Raw genomic sequence first — 24,402 nt, 5'->3', positions numbered from 1 at the left:
TATTTCTTGATGGTAGCAATGTGAAGAGGGCATGTTCTGGATGATGGGGGTCCTTAATGATGGATGCCTTCGAAGAAAATAAGCATTGCTGCCCTTGTGTATTATTTGATGTCAGTGGTGAAACTTGTGCCCTAAAATAGAAGGTTATGGGTTCAAACTCTGGGACAAACTAAAAGCCAACCAGAAGCCTAGGCCTGATCACCGGTGTCGCAAGGTCTGAACTAGTTCTCACAAAGGTAATGAATGCATTGGTTGTAATATACTAAAATTTCCCAGGTTCTGTGGAGTTTGCAGCGGATTTGATGCCCTCTGTTGGTTGGAGTCAACCATGGATGTCACATCCCAGTTGTCCATGTGATACACAATCCGGTATGTAAGCCAGGGCAATACAATATAGAGAGCAAACTGTTGCTCAGGTACCAGGCTCCCCCTTGTTATGCAGCAGATGAATCCAAAGGAATGGCAGAGATCAATAAAGTAGTGTCGCAGGAGTTGCCAGTCAGAGTGTAGGCCTCTCTTCCTCGTGTGGTGTCCCTCTCTTTCGATGAATGTCGGTCATATTGTGGTTCAGCGTTTATGGATTGGATATTGTATTTATAGACTGTAGACTTTTTTGGATTTATAGTTTTTATATTCTATGTTTTTTATCGCCTGTTCCTTTACCGTTTTGTGAGGGGTTTGGGGTTTGATGTTTTGTTAGTTTTTCATGTGGGGGAGGGGTTGCTTTTTGGGGGGGTCAATGTTCTTGTTCTGTTTTGTGCGGGAGGAGAGGGGTTTTAGGGGTCGATGATCAGGATGCTGTTCGTTTTTTAATGGGGGTTGGGTTTGATGTTTCTGGCTGAAACTTACGTGTTCTTTCTTTGTTTTGTGGTGATTTGGAGAATACAAATTTCAGAATTGTATATGGATACATGCTTTGATAATATATGAACCTTTGAACCTTTTGAGCTCAATGTAGGAACTGCCTTAGGGACTCCGACCAGATTTTTCCCTTGGGTTTACTCCTGAAGCCTTCTCCATGAGTGGGTAGAGCTGCAAGGCAGAAGAGATTTGAGATCAGAGTTTTCCTTCTCCTAAGTGAGCTGCCAACCACGGCTGATGAGCCCCACCTGCCCAAAGTGCCTGGCGTCAGTAACTCACCCTTGTCCCTTCCCCTGTCAGTGGAAATGCTTCCACCAGGCTTAGTAGCTAAGCCATGTGTGAAGGCCAGGAATTGGACTTGGTTGTCAGAGGCTATTTGAGACACACACCGTTGGGAGGATTTAATAGGTAGTGGTGTAGGATTTTCTGAATAAAACATGTGGGGGTCGTTTTATGTGCTTAACAAAAGCCGTAGCCCTTTACTTACCTTACCAACAAAGCAAAAGCAGTCGCCTAACACTGACATCATTATGCCAGACACTGTCTCTTAAGGGGAACACAACTCAATGACAGTGTATGTGAATTATGTAGAATAGGTTCTATTGTGAACAATATGTGTCATCTGTCACCCATTACGTTACCTTACACAGGCCCTTCACCCCCACAGAATTCACCAACACCAACATTGTGAGCCTGTCTAGAACTTGTACAAGCCGCCCGACTTGGGTCCTACGTGCTGGACTGGAGTAACAGCAGGTGCTTCTGGTCATCCAGGGATGGGCTGACTCACACATGGTCATGTCATGATGCAGGGTGTATGGCAGTGGAGCCATCCAGGTCTTGGTGGGCCGGTTTAAGGCGATTTACAGAAATACATTCAGTATCTGCAATAAAGGTCTTTTTGCCCCATTCCATAGCGTGGAACGGGCCATTATAAGGGGGTTCAAGGGGTGTTGACGTGCATCATGGCGAACAAGAACGAGCGAGGTAGAACGTGGGTCAACAGAACCCAAGAGACTGTAGGCCATGATGGGAGGTGGGAATAGGTATAAAAGAATTGAATCTACTAAGGAGGAAGGAATGCTGCTGAGACGCCAACAAGGCAGTTGTGGCTTCAGGAATAAAATCACCCTGCACCCATAGCCGCTGCCCGTACACCAGCTCAGCTGCAGAGGACTGCAAGCTCTCTTTTGAAGCCATTCTGAGCCCCAGCAGGACTCACTGGAGACCATTTTGCCAAGACTCGTCTTTCGGGGAGGCCCTCAGAGCAGCCTTTAAGGAACGGTGAAACCACACTGACACAGGCCATTAGGCTGTGAGTGATGTGCCATCTGTGATGCAATTTAACGCTGAGGTTCTGGGCCATTGTGGCTCAGCGGTCAACGTGGATTGGGGACTGTGGTCGGAAGAAATATCAGGTGGGGTGCCAAAGCGAGCGACCCAGGTACTGATGAACGCCCGAGCCACGTCCGCAGCTGCCATGGCACTAGAGGGAGAACGTCTGGCTACAGTGCACCATGGTCATCATGGTAAGGAGATGCATGAAACCGCGGGGGCCGGGGGAAGTGGACCAACCGGGGCCACGTTGATGTGCTGAAACTGTTGCTCAGGGACCTCAGAAGGTGCCAATGTCACTTAAACTTGACGGTTATTTTTTGCCTGCTGACACAAAACACAGGCTACTCCCCAGTCTCATATGTCCTTCCTAAGGCTGTGCCAGACAAACTTTAAAGCTGCCGGTTTCCTTGAAGCCTTCCTGCCCGGTTGCGAGATGTCGTGAGTAGAGTTAAAAACAGTACGCCTCCAGTTTGCGGGCACTGTGGGGCGAGAGTGGTTGAAACATGCAAAGGAGAGAAACTCCTGCGTCCCTGAACTTGCTGTCAGCCAGCTGCAGGCCTGTGACTGCTATCCTGTAAACCTAGACCAGTAGTCAGTAGCTTGATCAGCTGCCTTGCCGGCATAGTTAACCCCCATTGTGTCTAGCATCGGCAGCGGGCTGTGAGAGGCAATCAACCCCAGCGTTATTTTTCCCTTCGATGTGCTGTATGTCAGTCATGAATTCCAAAAAGCAGGCCAAGTGCCGTTGCTCCCGTGTAGGCCAAGGGTCTGACGCTTTGGCCATCACGCGCATGAGAGGTTTGTGGTCAACCAACGCTGCGAAATGACGAACCTTCAGTAGAAAACAAAAATGGCGGATGGCCAGAGAGAGAGAGATGGAGACGCTTGGGGTCAACTATGCCGTACCTACTCTTGTTAGAGTGGAGCTGCCAGCTGAAGAAGGCAAGTGGCCGCCACGCAACTCCAGCGGTTTCTACACAGCGCCCGCAGTGTAGTCTGACACATCAGTAGTGATGGCTGTAGGTGCATTGGGGAGCGGGTATGTCAGTAGTGTAGCATTTGAAAGAGCTCGTTTGTTGTCATCAAATGCTGTGGCCATGTTCACTGACCACTTAAGCATGGGATTAGGGGCAGTGCCTTTATACAAGGGGAGGATAGGTTCAGCAGCTTATGAAATGAAACAGTAATAGAAATTCACTATACTTCAAAACTCTTGTGGTGCTTTCAGAGTGCAGCGCAGCGGGAAGTCCGTAATAGCAGCGATTTTTGAGAGCAGGAGAGTTGTACCTTCTGTGGAGATGCACTGGCCAAGAAAGTCAATAGAAGACAATGCAAACTGGCATTTAGAGGGCTTCACAATCAGCCTGTGCTTGTGAAGTGTGTGATGATGTGCCAAGTGCTTGGTTTTGATGTGCTGGCGACAAGCCTGTCGTCCACGTAAACAAAAGGAAAATCTAAGTCCATTAGTCACTGGAAAGTCTGTATTGCATTTTTCAGTACAAACAGGATGCGCAGAAACTCAGGCCGAACAGAATTATATCAGCAGTTTTGGGAGTGTCCTCAGTGCACACGGGCACCTGATGGTAGCCCCTGACAATGTTCACTTTGAAGAAAAAAAATCTTTCCGGCTAAATGTGCCAAAAAGCCTTGACTACGTGGGACGGAGTAACGATCGGTGGTGGTGGCCTTGTTAAGACAGCGGTAATCACTGTATGGACTTACGGAATCACTGTCGGGCTTACAGGATGTGTGAAGGACTGAAGCCCAAGTGCTATCTGACCTGTGTACAATGCCAAACATTTCTACATTAGCAAGCTCAGCCTTCGTGCTCACCAGCTTTTCTGAGTCTAGTCTATGTGCACGGGTGAGGACCGTCAAGCTGGTTGAGGTGCTTGACCCAATGCCTTGTGACTGTAGTGGGAAACGTTGGCTTGGAGAGGTTTGGGAATTCGGCCAGCAGCAGACTGAATTCACAGGTGGTGGTGCATGCACTAGACAGAGTCATCACGGGGAACTTACTGGGGGTACATGGTAACGGCACAAAGTCGTTTGCAGTCACAAGCCAGAGGTTCTGTAGATCAATGGCATACAGGCAACCTGCATTGAGCAGATGTCTAGCCACTTCAGAAAAGACCCATGTGTAGCATCATCCGCTGAAACAGAGTATCATGTTCGTGTCCCATAAGCCCAGATGCTGCTGCTGTTGGCTGCCTCCAGGAAGAGCCCGTCACTCTCTGCCTTATAATCAGTGGGTGATGCTGTCAGCCCATTCACTTGAGTGCCCCTGTCACCCAGGAAGCATCACCCTGAAAGGGTGTCCATAATGAACCACAGACGACCCTGGTAGCCGAAACCCACAGTGTTCACAGAGCTCCAACGTCCCGATGCGCTGGTGCTGTTGAAGCTGCATGGCGGTCAGCACTGCTTGGCGTTTTTTTGCTGAAGTGTGCACGGTAAAATCATAGATCCGGCATTGTGTGTTTCAGAGCCGTGGGTGTGGATCTGCTAGAGGTTCTGCTGACAGGCCTTATTGAGACAGGGAAAGGGCGAGGAACTTCTGCCTGTGGACTATTGGGAATCTTAACAAACACCTTATAGTCCTTCCAGGGTGTATTAGCAAAGGCTATGTGAACTTGATCAGGCATTTGTTGCTTAAAGAGTTCTTTAAAAATGAGTCGAGGATAGTGATTGCCCAGGAGAGATAGCATGTAGTCCATTAGTTCCGAAGGTCCAACGCTCTGCCCGCGGTGGAATTACTTAGCGATGCTATCTCACAGTAAAGTTTGGTGTTGTTGACAGTGGTTTCTCACAGTGCAAACTGGGCTTCCGCCTGTGCAAATCACACAGTGGTGTGCTGCTCCCAAAACTCTGGCAGCTTGAAAGCGACATGTTGGGAGGTACAGCAAGGAAGGCTAATGAAATGTTTTTGAGTACGGCAGACAGTTTGGTCTCCATATTTAAGGAATATTTTAGGGGCAACGAAGAGGAAATTCATGTGATTCCTAAGTTGATGTTTGAAGAGAGCTTGGGTGGTTTGGTCTTGTATTTTTTGGAGTTTGTAGGAACTATTGCTGATCTTACTGGAACACCAGGGTGGCTGCGAAGAGATGTGTGGATATCTTGAAATAGACGCCAGCATTTTCAATGTAAAGGGTTGTCCATTTCAAGTGGAGATGGAGAGGAATTTCTTCTCTGAGAGGGTTATGAGTTATTGGCCCCATACAGCTGTGTTATTGAATATATTGAAAAAAGATTGAGAGTCTTATGAATTATAAAATATCAGAGAAGGTGAAGAACCATTCACCTGAAACATTTAGAATCAGTTTCTACCTGTTTTGCCGCTGGTGTTTAGGGCAGCAATGAAGGTCCTCCATCTCTGTCCTTGGCCATCGTCTCTATTTTGCCCCAGATGTAGTTCAGGGTCCTCATTTCCACCTCAATGGTACGGCGCCAAGTTGTGTTTGATCTTCCGTGTTTCCTCCACACTTCAGTGTCTAATGAAGTGCTGTCTTGATGATGGAGTTGGCCTCTCCTCTCATCATGTGCCCAATCCATCTCCAGCATTTCCTCATGATGATTCTGGCCATGTCCTCTTGATGACACTGAAGGAGTAGGGCGTGGTTGGATAGCCAGAGGCTTTTTCCTCTGGCCGAAATGGCTAACACAAGGAGGCATAGTTTTAAGGTGCTTGGAAGTAGGTACAAGGGGGATGTCATATATAAGTTTTTCACACAAAGAGTGGAGGAAGTGCGGAATGCACTGCCAGTGACAGTGGTAGAGGTGGATACAATAGGGTCTTTTAAGAGACTCTTAGAGAGGTACACGGAGCTTAGAAAAATGGAGGGCTACGCAGTAGGGAAATTCTAGGCAGTTGCTAGACTAGGTTACATAGTCGGCACAACATTGTGGGCCGAAGGGCCTGTAATGTGCTGTAGATTTATATGTTTCTATGTTCTATATTGGAGATCTTTCTTGGCCAGAAAGTAAGGAGAAAATTTCTGGAGGCTCATGGTGTCATCATTCCATACCATTTAGAATCACTGGTGTGCATTGTAATACATAATAATAAAAAAAAACTATAAATTGCAATAAATACATATTTAAATATAAATTAATCAAGTAGTGCAAAAGGAGAGGAAAAAGATATTGAGTTCTTGTACACGGGTTCATTGTCCAATCAGAAATCTGATGGCAAAGAGGAGAAAGCTGTTCCCAGAGCCCTGAGTTGCAGCAAAGCATTAGCTCTGTTTCTGTGTCTAAATGCAACCTTACAACAGTGACCACTCCTCGTATAAATACTTTACTTCCTCTGCTGTAGAGTTGTCTGGAAGTGACAAAGTTGTATAACTGCAAGTTTATTAACAACTTCACGAGTCCTTGACCTTGACCTTGTCATTTACATTGCTGTCGTTTGTTCTTCCAGCAAGCCACTCCCGCTCTTTAATCGCTGTGTCCCTCAGAGCCCAGCCTGTTACTCCCACTTTCTCGCGGCGCTTATTCATCTGGTCAACGAGAGTGACATTTTCCAACAAGTCATACGTGGCATCATAATGAGCAAGGGGTACATTGTCGGACTCTGCCTCTTTGCAGTAGGTAAGTTTCTCAGTGAAGTGGATGGACGAATTTTGTAGCTGCCGAAACCCACCCTTGGCACCCCAGGGGGAGCAGTATGAAGAAGGTAGTGAAAGATCTCATACATACTAACCAAGCAATAGTTGGACAGTCTTATGACAATCCCTAAGCGAACACATCCGCTCTGTCCACCACAGGATGCATGTTTTCCCATTGTAATTCTACTTCCCATTCCCATTCAGATTGTTGGTCCATGGCCTCCTTTACTGCCATGGTGAAGTGGTTCTCAGGTTGGGGGAGCAACACTTCATATTCCATCTGGGTAACCTGCAACCTGATGGCATGAACATTGATTTGTTCTAGATTCCAGAAATTTCTCCCCACTCCCACATCTCTCTCTTTTTCCATTTCCCATTCTGGCTCCCCTCTTACACCTTCTCTCCTTCTCACTGCTGTTCACCTCCCTCTGGTGCCCCTCCTTCCCTTTCTCCTGTGGTCCACTCTTCTCTCTTATCAGATTCTTTCTTCTTCAGCCTTTTCCACCTTCCCCCTCACCTTGTCATGAGTAGGTATTCCCCTCGTACCTACTCATTCCTCTTCCCCCCCCCCACCTTCTTAATATGTCTTTTTCTCCCTTCCTTTCCAGTCCTGATGAAAGGTCTTGGCCCTCAACTGCTTATTCCTCTCCATAGATGCTGCCTGACCAGCTGCATTTCACCACCTTTCTGTGTATTTATTTTTATTGATCACTGGGTGATGGTATGACTGACAAGACCCATCTTTTATTGCCCATGAGTCAAAAAGTTCTGCATCACAGAAATGGGCCCTTCAGCCCACGTGTATATGCAAACCTTTTCCTGCCCGTCTTCATGAATCTCATTGGCCCGTACCAGGAACGAGTACTTCAGCACCTTGCCAAACTCTGCCCGTCTGAATGCCTGAATAGTTATTGTACCTGAATTCCACCATCATCTAAGTTGTGTTTTGGGCCATTTTGGAGGGCACTTAAGAGGGTAATTGGTTTGGGATGTCATGTTACAGCTGTACAAGACGTTAGTGAGACCACACTTGGTGTACTGTGTGCGGGTCTATTTGCCTTGCTGTAGGAAGAATGTCATTAGGCTGGAGAGGGTGCAGTGAAGACTCACAAGGATGCTACTGAGACTGGAGGGCTTGAATTATAAGCGGGGGGGCTGGGTAGGCTGGGGAATTTTTTACCTGGAGCTTAGGAGGCTGAGGGGTGACCCCATAAGCAGAGGCACCCACAGACCCCTCAGTTAACAGTAGGGATCCATAGCATGAAAAAGTTTGGGAACTCCTGCTGCACAGGTATATAAAATCGTGAAGGCCATAGATTCTTCAGTCCTGATGAAGGGTCTCGGCCCAAAACATTGACTGTTTATTCATTCCCATAGATGCTGCCTGACCTGCTGAGTTCCTCCAGCATTTTGTATGTGTTGCATAGGTAAGGTTAATGGTCACAGTTGTTTTTCCAGGGTAGGGGAGCCCTCAGCTGAAAGGCATGGACTTCAGATGAGAGGGTTTAAAGAGGGCCTGCGGGGCAACTTTAGCATACACAGGGTGTTGGGTATTTGGAATAAGATGCCAGGGGAAGTGATAGAGGTGGGTACAATTATATCATTTAAAGTATATTTAAAGAAGTTCATCGATACAGAGATTTAAAAGTTTATGGGCCAAGCACAGGTAAATGGATCTGGCTCAGGTTGGCAACTTGGCCAACCTGGACGAGTTTGCTGAAGAGATGTTTCTGTGTTGTATAGTGACTCTGGAGCCATGTGTAGGCCATTAGATTTGTACAGAGCAACCACATTCATTTTTCCACCACTTTTCACATTATTACAGCAGTAGAGCGATTTTGTGGTACAGTCACTAATGACAAGCAACTAATTTCAGACTTATTTAATTAATTGAGATTAAATTCACTATCTGGAGTCCAATTCAATGTCTGAGATTACAAGCTAATCACATTACCATGGCATTACAGTGACACTCTGTGTTTGGATCATACTTGTATTCCAGTGAACTGCCTAACGTAGAAGCAGAGGTAGAATCAGAAATGTCCTGAATTGAATTGACATTATTACTTACACCCTTCATATACATGAGGAGTAAAAATCTTTATGTTACGTCTCCGTCTAAATGTGCAATGTGCAATTTATAGTCATTTATAATAAATAGTATGTACAACAGGACAGTCAATATAACATAGAAATACAGTTGTGTCAGCATGAGTTAATCAGTCTGATGGGCTGGTGGAAGAAGCTGTCCCAGAGCCTGTTGGTCCTGGCTTTTATACTGCAGTACCATTTCCCGGATGGTACAGTTTGTGGTTGGGGTGACTCGGGTCGCCAATGATCCTTCGGGCCCTTTTTACACACCTGCCTTTGTAAATGTCCTGAATAGTGGGAAGCTCACATCTACTGATTTGCTGGGCTGTCCACACCACTCTCTACAGAGTCCTGTGATTGAGGGAAGTACAGTCCCCATACCAGGCAGTGATGCAGCCAGTCAGGATGCTCTCAATTGTGCCCTTGTAGAAATTCCTTAGGATTTGGGGGTCCACACGAAAATCCTTCAACTATCTGAGGTGAAAGAGGCATTGTTGTGCCTTTTTCAACACACAGCCAGTATGTACAGACCACGTGAAGTCCTCAGTGATGTTTATGCTGAGGAACTTAATACTGTTCACCCTCTCAACCCCAGATCCATTGAGGTCAATAGGGGTTAGCCTGTCTCCATTCCTCCTGTAGTCCACAACCAGCTCCTTTGTTTTTGCAATGTTGAGGGAGAGATTGTCTTCTTGACACCACTGTGTCAGGGTGATGACTTCTCTGCAGGCTGCCTGATTAGTATTTGAGATTAGGCCAATCAGTGTAGTGTCATCAGCAACTTTAATTCGCAGATTGGAGCTGTGGATGGTGACACAGTCATGGGTGTACAGAGAGTAAAGGAGGGGCCTTAGGACACAGCCCTGAGGGGCACCTGTGTGGAGGGTCAGAGGGGCAGAGATGAGGGAGCCCACTCTTACCACCTGTTGGCGATCTGACAGGAAGTCCAGGATCCAACTACTCAAGGCAGGGTGAAGGCCGAGATCTCTGAGCTTCTTGTGGAGTCTGGAGGGAATTATGGTGTTGAATGCTGAACTGTAGTCCAAGAACAGCACTCGCACATAAGCATCCTTCTTCTCCGAATGTATAAGGATGGTGTGTAGAGCTGTGGTTATTGCGTCATCTGTCAATCAGTTGTGTTGGTAGGCAAATTGTAGAGGGTCCAGTGTGGGTGGTAGCAAGCTCCAGGTGTAGTCCTTGACCAGCCTCTCAAAGCGTTTGCTTATTATTGAAGTGACAACCTGTGTTAAAGTTGTATGTATGAAAGGCATGAACAGGGTGCCTTGTCTTATATTTTGTCCAGGGTGGAAATGTCAAAAGGCAAAGAACGTAGCATTACCTTGAGAAAGGGAAAGTTTGAAGGGGATGTAGAGGGCAATGTTTTTTTACGCAAGTAGTTTTAGTTTCTTGAAACTCACTTTGCGGGGAGGTGATAGAGCAAGTATTAGAGTGGTGTTTAGGAGACAGACACACGAGCAGGCAGAAAATGAAGGTATAAAGACAACATACATGTGGATGCGCAGCTTAAATTGGCATTGTGGCTGGCTCAGATGTTGGGGGTTGAAGAACCTGTTCTTGTGCTGTATTGTTCTCTGCTCTAAAATACGTGAGAAGATAGTTAGATTAATTGGAAGGTGGGGCACTGGCACCAGGAACTCCCATGTCTAAATGTGCCAAGTCTTTATGGAATCTTTAATAAATGGAATGACATTTTTCCAGAGGTTCTCTGAAGGTTCAGGGTTCAAGGTTCAAGGCTCTGCACTAGTCCCGGGGTGGTGCTGTAGCAGAGACCAGAAAGGAGGTTAATTGGCCACTGGGGTGCTGATGGTGGGAGTGAGGGTAGTTCTGGGGAGGGAAAGGGTGCAGCTCCCTATCAGGAAGCACTGCATAAAGCTAGTATTGGGAGGGCAGTGAAGTGTGGGGAGATTATTGCCAGAGAAGGGAGGGGGCAAATGGTAGTGCTTTGAGGTCTGCTCATCTGGAGCGGAGTGAGCTCTTAATGGGTGGAGAAATAACAGGAGCAGAATTTATTTTTATTTAGTTTATTTAGAGCAGGGGCTCCCAGCCGTTTTTCTGCCATGGATTATCATTAACCGAGGGGTCGGTGGATTCCAGGTTGGGAACCCCCGATGAGGTACAGCACAGAAGAGGCTCTCCGAGGTGCACCCGATTTTATCCTAGACTAATCACAGGACAATTTTCAATGACTAATTAACCTGCCAACTGTTACGTCTTTGGACTGTGGGGACCAGAACGCCCAGAGGGAGCCAACACATTCCATGAGGAGGACGTACAAACTCCTTACAGGGAACACCGGGATTGAACTCTGAACTTTGACACCCCAAGCTGTAATAGCGTCGCGCTGACCGTGACACTGTGACACCCAACCAGGCGTTTGGAGAGGGAAGGAAAGAGGAATGGGGAGGGGTGGGAAAGGGAAAGCACAAGACGCAGGATTAGGCCATTTGGTCCATCAAGTCTGCTCTCTCATGCCAGGGAGGGAGAGTGTTAGAGGAGGGATGACTAAGGAATGGAGTAATAAGACAAGGGATGGTGGGGAGGAGGAGATGAGAGGGACTTTGCACTGACGACCAGGATCTGTTCAAGAGTGTGCATCCTTCCACTGCCAAGAATTAGTTGTGAATAATTCCTGAGCATGTTCTCTCTCTGCTGACTGCAAAGATTTTGAATGCAATGGCATTATATTGTATATACAGTAATCCTGTTTCCTGTTTATGCTCTCTCTGGAATTTAGCTGATCAAGTAGGACAGTTGCTTTAGTCTCTCCTGGTTTTATGCTCTTTATTCGAATCCAAACAAATAACCACATTTTTAGTCACTCATTGTCAATTACATACGTCATGCTCCTTTACAGTGTTTTGGGATGTTTTACTTTGTTAATAGTGCAATATTGATGCAATTTGTTGTTCATCTGGCCTTCAATGAGAACTGACCGTACACAATCTGTTTCTCCACAGAATTCAAACAGAATCCCCTTCCCTATAAGAAATATAAGTGCAAACTGGAATAACAATTGCAAGATGCTGATGTTTTGATTCATTAGTGTTGAGGGACGTGGGCATTGCTGACTAGGCCAATATTTACCTAGAGAAGGTGCTGGTGAGATTTCTGTTTTCCACATGTAGTGCTTGTTACCTTGATGATGTGAAATATTTGTCATAAGGTCTTAATTCACCTGTGGTGAGGTTTTACATGATTCTAATGAAGTTCCTGAGCATCCCACTAGAGATAGGGTTCCTCTTGTCCTCACCTACCACCCCACTAGCCTCTGCGTCCAGCACATAATTCTCTATAACTTCCGCCATCTCCAACGGGACCCCACCACCAGTCTTATCCCTCCACCCTCACTTTCGGCTTTCCACAGGGATCGCTCCCTCCGTGACTCCCTTGTCCATTCGTCCCTCCCCAATGATCTCCCTCCTGGTACTTACCCATGCAAGTGCCACACCTGCCCCTACACCTCCTCCCTCACTACCATTCAAAGCCCCAGTCTTTCCAAGTGAGGCGACACTTCACCTGTGAGTCTGTTAGGGTCACCTAGTGCATCCAGTGCTCCTGGCATGGCCTCCTGTATATCAGAGAGACCCGACGTAGATTAGGAGACATCTTCACTGAGCACCTACTGCCAGAAAAAGCGTGATCTCCCATTTCAATTCTAGTTCCCCTTCCCATTCTGACATGTCAGTCCACGGCCTCCTCTACTGCCACAACGAGGCCACACTCAAGTTGAAGAAGCAACACCTTATATTCCATCTGGGTAGTCTCCAACCTGATGGCATGAACATCAATTTCTTGAACTTCCAGTAATGCACCGCCCCCTTCACCATTCCCCATTCCTGTTTCCCTCTCTCACCTTATCACCTTACCTGCCCATTTACCTCCCTCTGGTGTTCCTCCATTTTCCCTTTCTTCCACGGTCTTCTACTCTTTCATATCCAATTCCCTCTTCAGCAGCTCTTTATCTCTTTCACCAATCTATTTCCCAGCTCTTTAGTTCACCTCTCTTTTCCTTTTTCAATCTTTTTATTAGTGTCATAATGATAAAGATTAACATAACATAGTAATCATACAAAGTTATTGGGATTACATTGTTGTAATTATCATATATAAATATAAACCCAGTACATGGATATTAAACCTCCCAATCTTACAGGATACAAATATTATATATAAACAAATTAACATGAAAAAGGAAAAAAAGAAAAAAATATATATACCCCCCAAAAAAACTAATCTAACAAGACTAACCAACTAAACTACAGGAAAAAAAAGACATGGGCTGTTGTGAAACGTAAAAAAAAAGAACCATTAGTGTCGTTGACTCCGCTCCCCTCAACATATACTAAAAAGAAATAGAATAGGTTTGGTAAAGGTTTAGTTCACTTCTCCCCCTCCCCCACTTTCACCTATCACCTACCACCTTGTACTTCTTCCTCCCTCCTCCCCCCCCCCCCCACATTCTTACTCTGACTTTTCTTCTTTCTTTTTCCAGTCCCAATGAAGGATCCTGGCCTGAAACATCTTTTCCGCAGATGCTGCCTGGCCTGCTGAGTTCCTCCAGCGTTTTGTGTGTTTTCCTGAATATAACTTCTGGTATAAAAATCTGATTTAGTTTAGTGGAGTTATGTTTTGCTCTGATTCCAAATCGGCCTTCACAACAAAAGTAATTGGAGCATTGAGACATCAAGTTTGAGGGTTTTCTCCCATTAAAGCTGTTGCAAGCTCTTGTGTGTGTACACAGCTCCCACTGCATTCATGTGCTGCCCCCTGTTAAAGTGACAGTTGCACAGGTCCCCTTGTAGTTGAAAGAAACGGGACCACAGAGAGCGAAGGAGAAAATTCGAGGGGTGGAATGGTGAATTCATGGTGTGAGAAAAGGGAATCACGGTGGGTTGGGACAACACACAAAATGATGGAGGAACTCAGCACGTCAGCAGTATCGATGGAGGGAAATGGACAGTCAATATTTCTGGTCAGGATCGTTCATCTGGACACCTTGGGTTCCTCCACCATCATAGAAAAATAACCACAGCAGGATGTGTTGGACGGCAGCACAGAAACAGGCTTTTCAGCCCATTTAGTTTGAGGCAAAATGTTATTCTGTCTGGTTCCGTCAACCCACAACTGGGCCGTAACTCTCCATACCCTTTCCATCCAGGAGGTGCAGTTGTTGTTCAGACCGAACATCAGAACGGGGAAGAAATGTGATCGACATGACTTTGATCATGGAATGATTGTTGGTGCTAAATGGGGTGGTTTGAGTATTGCAGAAACTGTTGATCTTCTGGGATTTTCGCGCACAACGGTCTCTAGGGTTTACAGAGAATGGTGAAATAAACAAAAGCAGTTCTGCAGGCGATAATACCTTGTTAATGAGAGAGGTCAGAGGAAAATGGCTAGACTGGTTCTAGCTGGCAGGAAGGTGACAGTAACTCAAATAACAACCGTGCTGTGCAGAGGAGCATTTCTGAATGCACAACACATCAAAACTTTGAAGTTTATAAACTACAGCAGTAGAAGACCAGTAGTGGCCAATTTATAGGTACAGGAAGTTCCTGTTAAAGTGGCCACTGAGTATAATATCTTATTATGTCAACAATTTTGGCCACGGTTTAATTGAAGCACCTTTTAATTGAAGTTAACAAACCGCAGAAAGTGAAAACAAATAATTTGAATCTAATGCACAGCTAATCTGGTGAATCTGCCTCTCTGTTCTTTTCCACAGCCCTCACCTTCATTATGGTGGCAATCTTCAGATTTATTGCTGAACTGCTGGTTCATATCTTCATCACCTTGGTCATTTTTGGAATGCTGTGTAAGTGAGTCTACAACCATCCAATTTCACTACAGTGACAGCAGTTCTCCTGGAAGCTGTTTGATAGGGAGGTCAAACCCAAAGCCTCCATGTAGAAGCAACAGCGCTTTGAATCAAGATGAGGAGTAACAACAGAGCAGACTTCCTTGGGAATTATTTTAACAAGTTTAGCTTTAGTTGTCACAGGTACATCGAAACAGGCAGTGAAATCAGTCGTTCTGTGTCAATGACCAACGCAGTCCGAGATTTGCTGGCAGCAGCCAGAAATGGTGCCATGCTTCAAGTGCCAACACAGCTTGTCCATAACTTAGTAACTCTAACCGTACGTCCTTGGAATGTGAAAGAAAACTAGAGCACCCGGAAGTCACAGGGAAAACGTACAAACTCCTTACAGAAAGCAGCCGGAATTGAACCCTGATCTTACAGCTGTAAAGCATGACACTAACTGCTACGCTACCATGTCACATGTTTTAGACATAAGGCACAGGGTAGAATTAAGCCATTCGGCTGACTTATTTCCCAGAACCTTTAACTCCCTGACTAATCAAGAACCTATAAACCTCTGCTTTAAATATACCCAATGACTTTACCTCCAAAGTGCTCTGTGACAATAAATTCCACAGATTTATCACCCTTTGGCTAAATAAATTTCCTCTTATCTCTGTTCATAAATGAATATCCTTCTATTCTGAGGCTGTGCCCTCTGGTCCTAGCATCCCCCACCATAGGAAACATTCCCCCCCCCCCCCATTATTCTTCTAAACTCCAGTGAGCACAGGTCTTGGAGCTATCAAATGCTCCTCATTTTGACCTTTTCATTCCCAGAATCATTCTTATGAACCTCCTCTGGATCCTCTGCAATGCCAGCACATCTTTTCGTAGATAAGGGGCTCAAAACTGCTCGTGATACTCCAAGTGCAGTCTAACTTAATGCTTTATAAAGCTTCAGTATCACATCCTTGCTCTTGTATTCCAGACCTCTTAAAATGAATACTAAATTGCATTTGTCTTCCTTACCACCAACTCAACCTGCAAGTTAACCTTTAGGGAATCCTGCTCAAGGACTCTCAAGTCCCTTGGCAGCTCTGATTTTTGATTTTTTTCTTTTCTTTTTAAAAATATGCCTTTACTCCTTCTACCAAAATGATTGATCATACACTTCCCTACATTATATTCGATCAGCCGTTTCTCTGCCCATTTTAAACGCAAAATTCTCTGCAGATGCCGGGGTCAAAGCAACACTCACAACACGCTGGAGAAACTCAGCAGGTCGGGCAGCATCCGTGGAAATGATCAGTCAACGTTTCGGGCCGGAACCCTTCGTCAGGACTGAAGAGGGAAGGGGCAGAGGCCCTATAGAAGGTGGGGGAGGGTGGGAAGGAGAAGGCTGGTAGGTTCCAGGTGAAAAACCAGTAAGGGAAAAGATAAAGGGGTGGGAAAGGGGAAGCAGGGAGGGGATAGGCAGGAAAGGTGAAGAAGGAATAGGGGAAAACACAATGGGTAGTAGAAGGAGGCCGAACCATGAAGGAGGTGGTAGGTAGCCGGGGGAGGGGACAGAGTGAAACTGGGATGGGGGAAAGGAGGGGGAGGGAATTACCGGAAGTTGGAGAATTCAATGTTCATGCCAAGGGGCTGGAGACTACCCAGATGATATATGAGGTGTTACTCCTTCAACCTGAGCCTAGCCTCATCCTGGCAGTAGAGGAGGCCATGTGTGAACATATCCGAATGGGAATGTGAAGCAGAGTTGAAGTGGGTGGCAACTGGGAGATCCAGTCTGCTGTGGCGGACGGAGCGGAGCTGCTCAACGAAGCGGTCCCCCAATCTGCGTCGGGTTTCACCGATGTAGAGGAGACCACACCAGGAGCAGGACAGAGTTCCCTTGTCCTCAACTCCAGATCCAGCACATTATCCTCCGCAACTTCCGCCACCTTCAAAAGGACCCCACAACTAAGCACATCTTTCCCTCTCCACCCCTCTCTGCTTTCCGCAGGGATCATTCCCTCTGCAACTTCCTGGTCCACACGTCCCTCCCCACGGACCTCCCACCCGGCATTTATCCCTGTAAGCGTAAGTGCTACACCTGTCCCTACACCTCTTCTCTTGCCACCATTCAGGGCCCCAAACGGTCCTTCCAGGTGAGGCAACACTTCACTTGTGAGTCTGTTGGGGTCATCTATTGCATCCGGTGTGGCCGGGTGAGTGTTTCTTTGTCCATTCTCCCAATCTAAGTCTTTCTGCAAACTCCCTGCTTCCTCAACACTACCTGCTCATCCACCTACCTTCAAATTGTCTACACACTTGGCCACAAAGCCATCAATTCCATAAGTTTTATATTCTAGCTTATATTTTCTCTTACTTATGACCTGCACTTTAGTTCGAAGGATGTGGTAGGAAGAGTAAACTCTTCTCGGGCTTCCAGCCAGGTACAGGTATTGATTTTAGTGACATTTCGATGACAAACTCTGCCATTTTTATCAGGACTGATGCCTAGGCATGTCTAATCTGGTGGTAAATATACCCCCATCGTCTGTCCCTTCTTATTGGTTAGTTCTCGTCCAACCAGGTTTCTGCTGTCCCACCTTGTTTACAATCGAATTCCAGTTCTTATTTAGAGTGAGACCTTCATCTTTGTTAACATTTTTATCCTGTAATTTTATTTCCATGGCTTCCTTCACCAGGCAGTCCCAAAAGCCATTGACATGGCACAGTAGTTTTGTGCTGTCCAAGTCAATCCTATGACCATTGCGAAAGCAAAGTTCAGCTACCGCCGATTTCTCCAGGTAACCCAAACAGATACACCTCCTCTTCACCTCCTATCCCCTTTGGTTCAAGAGTCTGATCAGATGAAATGATAAAGATTTTGCAGCGCATAATGTGTAAATTCAACCCCATCATCGCTACCTCATCAAGATATCCAGTTCTGCCTTCTTGTCGTGTTTTCTCTTGAGCACATTTCCATTGTCCATTGATATTTTTCTAGTTGTGTCGGGAGTTCTGTGGTGGTTGTACTATGACAACGTGAATGATCCCAAAGTCGTCTTGCAAACAGAGATGGAAAACAGAAGAGCACTGCTGGGCTTCGCTATCGTTGCAACCATCATAACAGTAAGAACCCGAAGGCCAACCCCTTCAGGATTATCTTAAGTGATCAAGTTCAGCTTGTGTTTGGTTGAGGTTTATCTGAGAGCCAGTTGCCAGATTACTAGCTGCCTTAAACCTGCAATTGCCTATCAAGTTGGTGGGAACACCATACATTCCGTGGCCGCTTTATTAGCTACACCTGCTTGTTAATGCAAATATCTAACCAACTAATCATTATACTCAAATGTATAAAAGCATGCAGATGTGGTCATGAGGTTCAGTTGTTGTTCAGACCAAACATGGGGGAAGAAATGTAATCGACGTGACTTTGACCATGGAATGATTGTTGGTGCTAAATGGGGTGGTTTGAGTATCTCAGAAACTGCTGATCTGGGATTTTCATGCACAACAGTCTCTGGAGTTTACAGAGAATGGTGAAATAAACCAAAAAAAGCATCCAGTGAGAAGCAGGTCTGTGGGCGATAATACCTTGTTAATGAGAGAGGTCAGAGAAAATGGATAGACTGGTTCTCACTGACAGGAAGGTGACAGTAACTCAGATAGCTACACGTTATAACTGTGCTGTGCAGAAGAGCATTTCTGAATGCACAACACGTCAAACTTTGATGTGGATGGACTACAGCAGTAGAAGACCATGAACATAGAGTGGCCAGCGTATAGGTACAGGAGGTACCTAATAAAGTGGCTGCTGAATATACATCCACCCATCTCCTGTATACCTTTATGGTTTAGCTGCTATATTTAGTGTTTTTCCAAAGAATGAATGAATGAGACTTCTTTTGTGTTCTCTATTCTCTTTACTTGGTTTCTGGGTGCACTTGAAACAATGAAAATTGAGTGATTATAAATGTTTGCTTCCTCAGACCTATTGATTAAACCAAACTGAGTTCTCTCCCGGACTTGTCTCTGGTGATGCATAGAATATAGGACAGCACAATACAAACCCTTTGGCCCACAATGTTGTGTCAACTCTTTAACCTACTCCAAGATCACTCTGACCCTTTTCTCCAGTTGTCTACCATCCACGTGCTTGTCTAAGAGTCTCTTAAAAGCCCCTGATCTGTCTGGCTCTACTTTCCTTTAATCACCTTAAAATTATGGCTCCACTATTAGCCATTTCCATCCTGGGGAGACTGTCTCTGGCTGTCCACATAATCTATATCTCTTATCATCTTGTACACCTCTTAACCGCCTTCACTCCAAATAGAAAAACCATAGCTCTTTATCCGCGTAGTAATTGAATAATGGTGACCTTTATTAAAAGGCTTCCTCATCTAAATACATTTTACTCAGCAGAGGCAGTGTCAAAATATGAAACCACAATACCCCAGCCAACCACTGCTGGTAATTTGCTTTCAGGAAGTTCTCTTTGCTACAGTAAACTCTGCCCTTCGAAATTAAAGCAATTTTTTAAAATTTATTAAGATACAGCTTGGAATAAGCCTTTCCTGCACTTTGAGCTGCACCGACCAGCAATCCCCTGATTTCATCCTAGTCTAATTACAGGACAGTCTACAATAACCTATTAACTTACGGACTGGGAGGAAACTGGAGCACCCGGAGGAAACCCACACGGTCAAGGAGAGAACATACAAACTCCTTACAGCCAGCAGCGGGAATTGAACCCAAGCCGCTGCTGCGCTGTAGCATTGTGCTAACCACTATGCTTCCATGCCCCCTCCCACTTTGTTGGCTAACTGATGAAATCACTTTTCACCTCCCTAATAAAGTGGTTCGTCTGTGACTTATTTTGACTAAATGCTCGGAATGCATGACTGCTGGAGGAAGTCCTAGAAACAGATCCAACAACAACACTTGACAGACACTTGGACAGGAGTATGGGTAGGAAAGCTTGAAAACAATGTGGGCCAAATGCAGGTAAATGGGATTAGTTTAGGTGGGAGTCTTGGTCAGTATGGATTAGTTGGACTGAAGGGCCTGTTTTCATGCTGCATGAATGCATGACTCAATGACTGTTTCCTTCCTGCCTTCCCATTTCACGCTTGGCACAGTGACAGCCTCCTCATCGCTGAGTGAGTCAGTAGGTGACGGGTTCAAGCCTCACTGCAGAAAACAAACCCCCAGTCTGGGAGAACTGTGAAGGGACTCTCCATTAGCACACCTCTGTTCTGCAGGTGACAAGTGGACAGAAGCGCACGGCAGAAACTCAGCAAGAATTTAGAGTTGTCATAGTCAAAGAGTTAGAGAGAACTACAGCACAGAAACTGGCCCTTTGGCCCATCTAGTCTGTGCCAAATTATTATTCTGCAAACATAGCCCTCCAAACCACTCCCATCCATGTACTTATCCAAACTTCTCTTTAAAAATTGAAAAAGTCCTCATCACCATTTCCACTGGCAGCTCATTCCACAATCTCACCACCCTCTGAATGAAGAAATTCCCCCTCATGATCCCTTTAAACTTTCACCTTTTACCCTTAACCTGACCTCTTTATTTGTCGTCACTTCATCTTCATGTCTGCAGCCAGCATCAAGTTCAAGTTCAAGCTTGTTGTCATCTGACTGTACGTATATACAACCAAATGAAACAACGTTCCTCTGGACCCGTGGTGCACCCACAATACATATATCATACACAGCACATACAGTAAAACAAAGTATTACCACAAATAAGTTACTAAAATATAATTTAAAATGCATTTAGTGTGCAGCAGAGGCAAACAGTAAACAGCTCGCTGTCCTGGTAACGAATCTTCGGTGGTGGCAGGGAATTTATTAGTCTCACATTCTGGGAGAAGAAGCTGCTACCCAGTCTGACATTCCTCGTCCTGCTGCTTCTGTAATCCCTTCCTGAAGGCAGTGGGTCGAAGAGAGTGGTAGGAATCTTCAACAATGCTACGGGCCCTTCATCAACAATACTGCTGACAAATATCACAGAAGTGGGAGAGTAAGGGAGATCCTGTGGTTTTTACTGTCCTCTGTAGTGTCTTGTGGTCCGAGGCCTTCTGGACCACGCAATGATGCAGCCTGACAGGATGCTCCCAATGGACACGCTCCTGTCGAAAGTTGTTAGAATGGGGCCGAGGAGCTTTGCACACCATTCTCCTCAGCAAGTATAGATGCTGCTGTACTGTCTTGACTAATGAGGAGGTGATGTGGGTCCAGGTTAGGTCGATTACTCAAAACCATGAATAATGAGTAAAGTCCCATTGGATTCACCTCAGAGAATGAAAAGGACTCTATATATTCAGCTTTTGTTGTTTATTTCTTGTGTGCTAAAAGACTTATTGTCCCTGTAGGTTGTCGTCATAGTGCTAACCCTGGTGATGCGGAAAAAGATCAGTCTGACTATCCAGTTGTTCCAGATTGCCAGTAAGCTACTCCAAAACATCCCTCTGTTGCTACTCCAGCCACTGTGGACTTTCATTATCCTCGCTTTGTTCTGGACGTATTGGGTGGCCGTGCTTCTAAGTCTGGGCACTGCAGGTGGGTGGCATTGATTTCTGTTCATACCAGATAAACTCAACTCATCCTACTAGAGTAACTCACACAAAATGCTGCAGGAAGCAGGTCAGGCAGTATCCATGGAAATGGATAAACAGTTGATGTTTTGGGCTGTGACCCTTCACCAGGACTGGAAAGGAAGGAAGAAGACGCCAGGATAAAATGGTTGGGGTGGGAAAGGAGTACAAACTAGAAAGGAATATTTGGAGCCAAGTGAGGAGGAGGGTGGGTGGGTGGGGGAAGGATGAAGTAAGAAACAAGGAAGTGATAGGTGGAGAATGTAAAAGTCTGAGAAGAAGGAACCTCAGATTCAGGGTTAGTATCTCTGGCATGTGTTGTGAAATTTGTTAACTTAGCAGCAGCAGTGCAATGCAATACATGATAATATACTTTTAAAGAGTAAATCAATTACAGTAAGTATATATATGTATACAAAATAATTAAATTAAAAATAGTGCAAAAAGAGAAATAATATTTTTTTAAAAAGTGAGGTAGTGTTCATAGGTTCAATGTCCGTTTAGAAATTGGATGGCAGAGGGGAATCACTGAGTGTGTACTTTCTAATGGTAACATTAGAAGAGGGCATGACCTGGGTGATAAGGGTTCTTAATAATGGATGCCGCCTTTCTGGGGCACTGCTCCTTGAAGATGTCTTGGATACTACTGAGCTTAGTACCCAAAATGGAGCTGACTAATCTTACAACTTTGTACAGCTTCTTTCAATCCTTTACAGTCGCCCCACTACCACCCATCACCACACCCCCCCATACCAGACGGTGGCGCAGCCTGTCAGACTGCTGTCTGCGGTACATCTGTAAAAGTTATCGAGTGTTTAGGTGACAAACGAAATCTCTTCAAATTCTTAATGAAATATAGCTGCTGTCTTGCCTTCTTTATAGTTGCATCAATATATTGGGACCAAGGTAGTTCCTCAGAGATCTTGACACCCAAGAACTTGAAATTGCTCACTCTCTCCACTTTTGATCCCTCTATGAGGATTGGTGTGTGTTCCTTTGTCTTACCCTTCCTGAAATCCACAATCAGCTCGTTGGTTTTACTGACAAGTGCAAGCTTGTTGCTGTGATACTACTCAACTCGCTGGTATCTCTTGCTTCTGTATGCCCTATCGAGTTCATCTGAGGTTCTGCCAACAATGGTTGTATGATAAGTAAATTTATACAGTAGATGGTATTTGAGCCTATACCTAGCCACACAATCATGGATATAGAGAGAGTAGAGCAGTGGGCTAAGCACACACCCTTGAGATTCACCAGTGTTGATCATCAGCGAAGAGGAGATATTATTACCAAACCACACAGACTGTGGTCTTACGGTTAGGAAGTCGTTAATCCAATTGTAGAGGGAAGTACAGAGGCCCAGTTTCTGTAGCCTATCGATCAGGACAGTGGGAATGATGGTGTTAAATGCCGAGCTATAGCCAAAGAACAGCATCCTGACATACTGTAGGTGTTTCTATTGGAGAGGAGAGTGGACCATGGGAGAAAGGGAGGAAGGTAATAGGCAGATGAAGACAAGAGGTAAGAGGGAAGCCAGAATGGGAAATGGAAGAAGAAAGTGAAGGGGATTTTTTTTTTTGATTTGCTGCTGCCTGTATTCAAACAGATCCATGTTAGCTTGGTGTAGAATTCCACTGGATGTGTTAAAAAGCCACATAACTTTTCAGTAGCTTACACCTGCCCCATTGCTGAGTGTGCATTAGTTGTTTAGAGTCATAGAGTAATGCAGCATGGAAACAACCCTTCAGCCCGTCTTATCCATGCTGACCAAGATGACCATGTAAACTGTGGCCATGGTATGTTGGCGACACATGGGCTGCCCCAGCACATATTCTGACTATTTGCAATTGACCCAAATGATGCACTTGACTGTATATTTCGATGTACATGTAACAAATAAATCTAATCTTTTGTTTTAAAAGATGCTTTAATTTATTTTTACTCCGTGCCCTAAGCAAAGAAGGCCAGCGTACAAAACACCTTTACCACCAGTACACACAACACTACTTCCAGGGATCTTGAACTAATGAAATGTGTAATCCATTAACTTTATTTTCTCATTTCCCTGTGGATCCTGAACATTGACAGCAATTCCAGAATTTATTGTGTATCTTCCCCCCCGCCCATTGCCCTAGAGTTAATGTTGGTGGATAACCATTTTAATTTCCTACCGTCTTTCTATTGAGGAGGAAGTTCCAGGCTGTCGACCCAGTGATGGTGAAGGAACAGTGATATATCTTCAGCTGGGGATTGTGTGTGACTGGGTGGGGAACCTGCAGGTGGTGGTGCTGCTTTGCACCTGCTGGGTTAATGGGGAACGTGCAGGTGGCGGTGTTGGCTATGCACCTGCTGCCATTGGTAGGTGCTGCAGATGAAATGACGAGAACCAATATTTCTTAGTAGGGGATATTGTACCAATTAAGAAGACTGCATTCTCCTTAATTTTGTGTAGCAGACCATAAGATATAGGAGTAGCAATAGGCCACTTGGCCCATCAAATCTGCTCTGCTATTCCATTATGGCTGATTTATTATCCCTCTCAACTCTGTTCTCCCAATTTCTCCCAGAAACCATTGACGTCCTTACTAATCAAGAACCTATCAACCTATACTTCCAATATACCCAATGACTTAGCTTCCACAGCCATTTGTGGCAATAAATTCTATAGATTCCCCACCCTCTGGCTAAAGAAATTCCAGTGATTCTCACAGCTATCAGTTCTATGCCCCTTAGCACCCTGGCACTTGCAGAAATGGCATCCCCTTCTCTCAGTTCCTCCATCCTCGCCACATCTGCACTCAGGATGAGGCTTTTCGTTCCAGAACGAATGAGATCTCCTCCTCCTTAAAAGTAAGGGGCTTTCTTTCCTCCACGATCACCGCTGCCCTCACCCTCTTCTCTTCCATTTTGCGCACATCTGCCCTCACCCCACCCTCCCGATGCCCCACCAGGGATAGGGCTCCTCTTGTCCTCACCTACCACTCCTTTAGCCTCCACATCCAGCACATAATTCTCCGTAACTTCCACCATCTCCAAAGGGATCCCACCACCAAGCACATTTTTCCCTCCCCCACTTTCTG

The 24,402-nt window shown here is 45.4% G+C and overlaps 1 protein-coding gene across 5 annotated transcripts in view; it reads left to right on the top strand.

Moving 5' to 3' along the window:
• LOC134354999 (choline transporter-like protein 3) overlaps positions 1-24,402 on the top strand; it is a 474,552-nt gene that overhangs the window by 368,575 nt on the left and 81,575 nt on the right. For all 5 annotated transcript variants that reach the window (XM_063064614.1, XM_063064613.1, XM_063064612.1 and 2 more), the window contains 4 exons: positions 6,623-6,792; positions 14,647-14,736; positions 17,720-17,844; positions 21,101-21,287. In XM_063064614.1, coding sequence (XP_062920684.1) covers positions 6,623-6,792; positions 14,647-14,736; positions 17,720-17,844; positions 21,101-21,287 — 572 coding nt within the window. The remainder of the gene's footprint in view (positions 1-6,622; positions 6,793-14,646; positions 14,737-17,719; positions 17,845-21,100; positions 21,288-24,402) is intronic.

Source organism: Mobula hypostoma, chromosome 12, assembly GCF_963921235.1.
Source record: "Mobula hypostoma chromosome 12, sMobHyp1.1, whole genome shotgun sequence".
NCBI lineage: Eukaryota > Metazoa > Chordata > Chondrichthyes > Myliobatiformes > Myliobatidae > Mobula > Mobula hypostoma.
The sequence above is the reverse complement of the archived record's forward strand: the minus strand, read 5'-3'. Positions and strand labels throughout refer to the sequence as shown.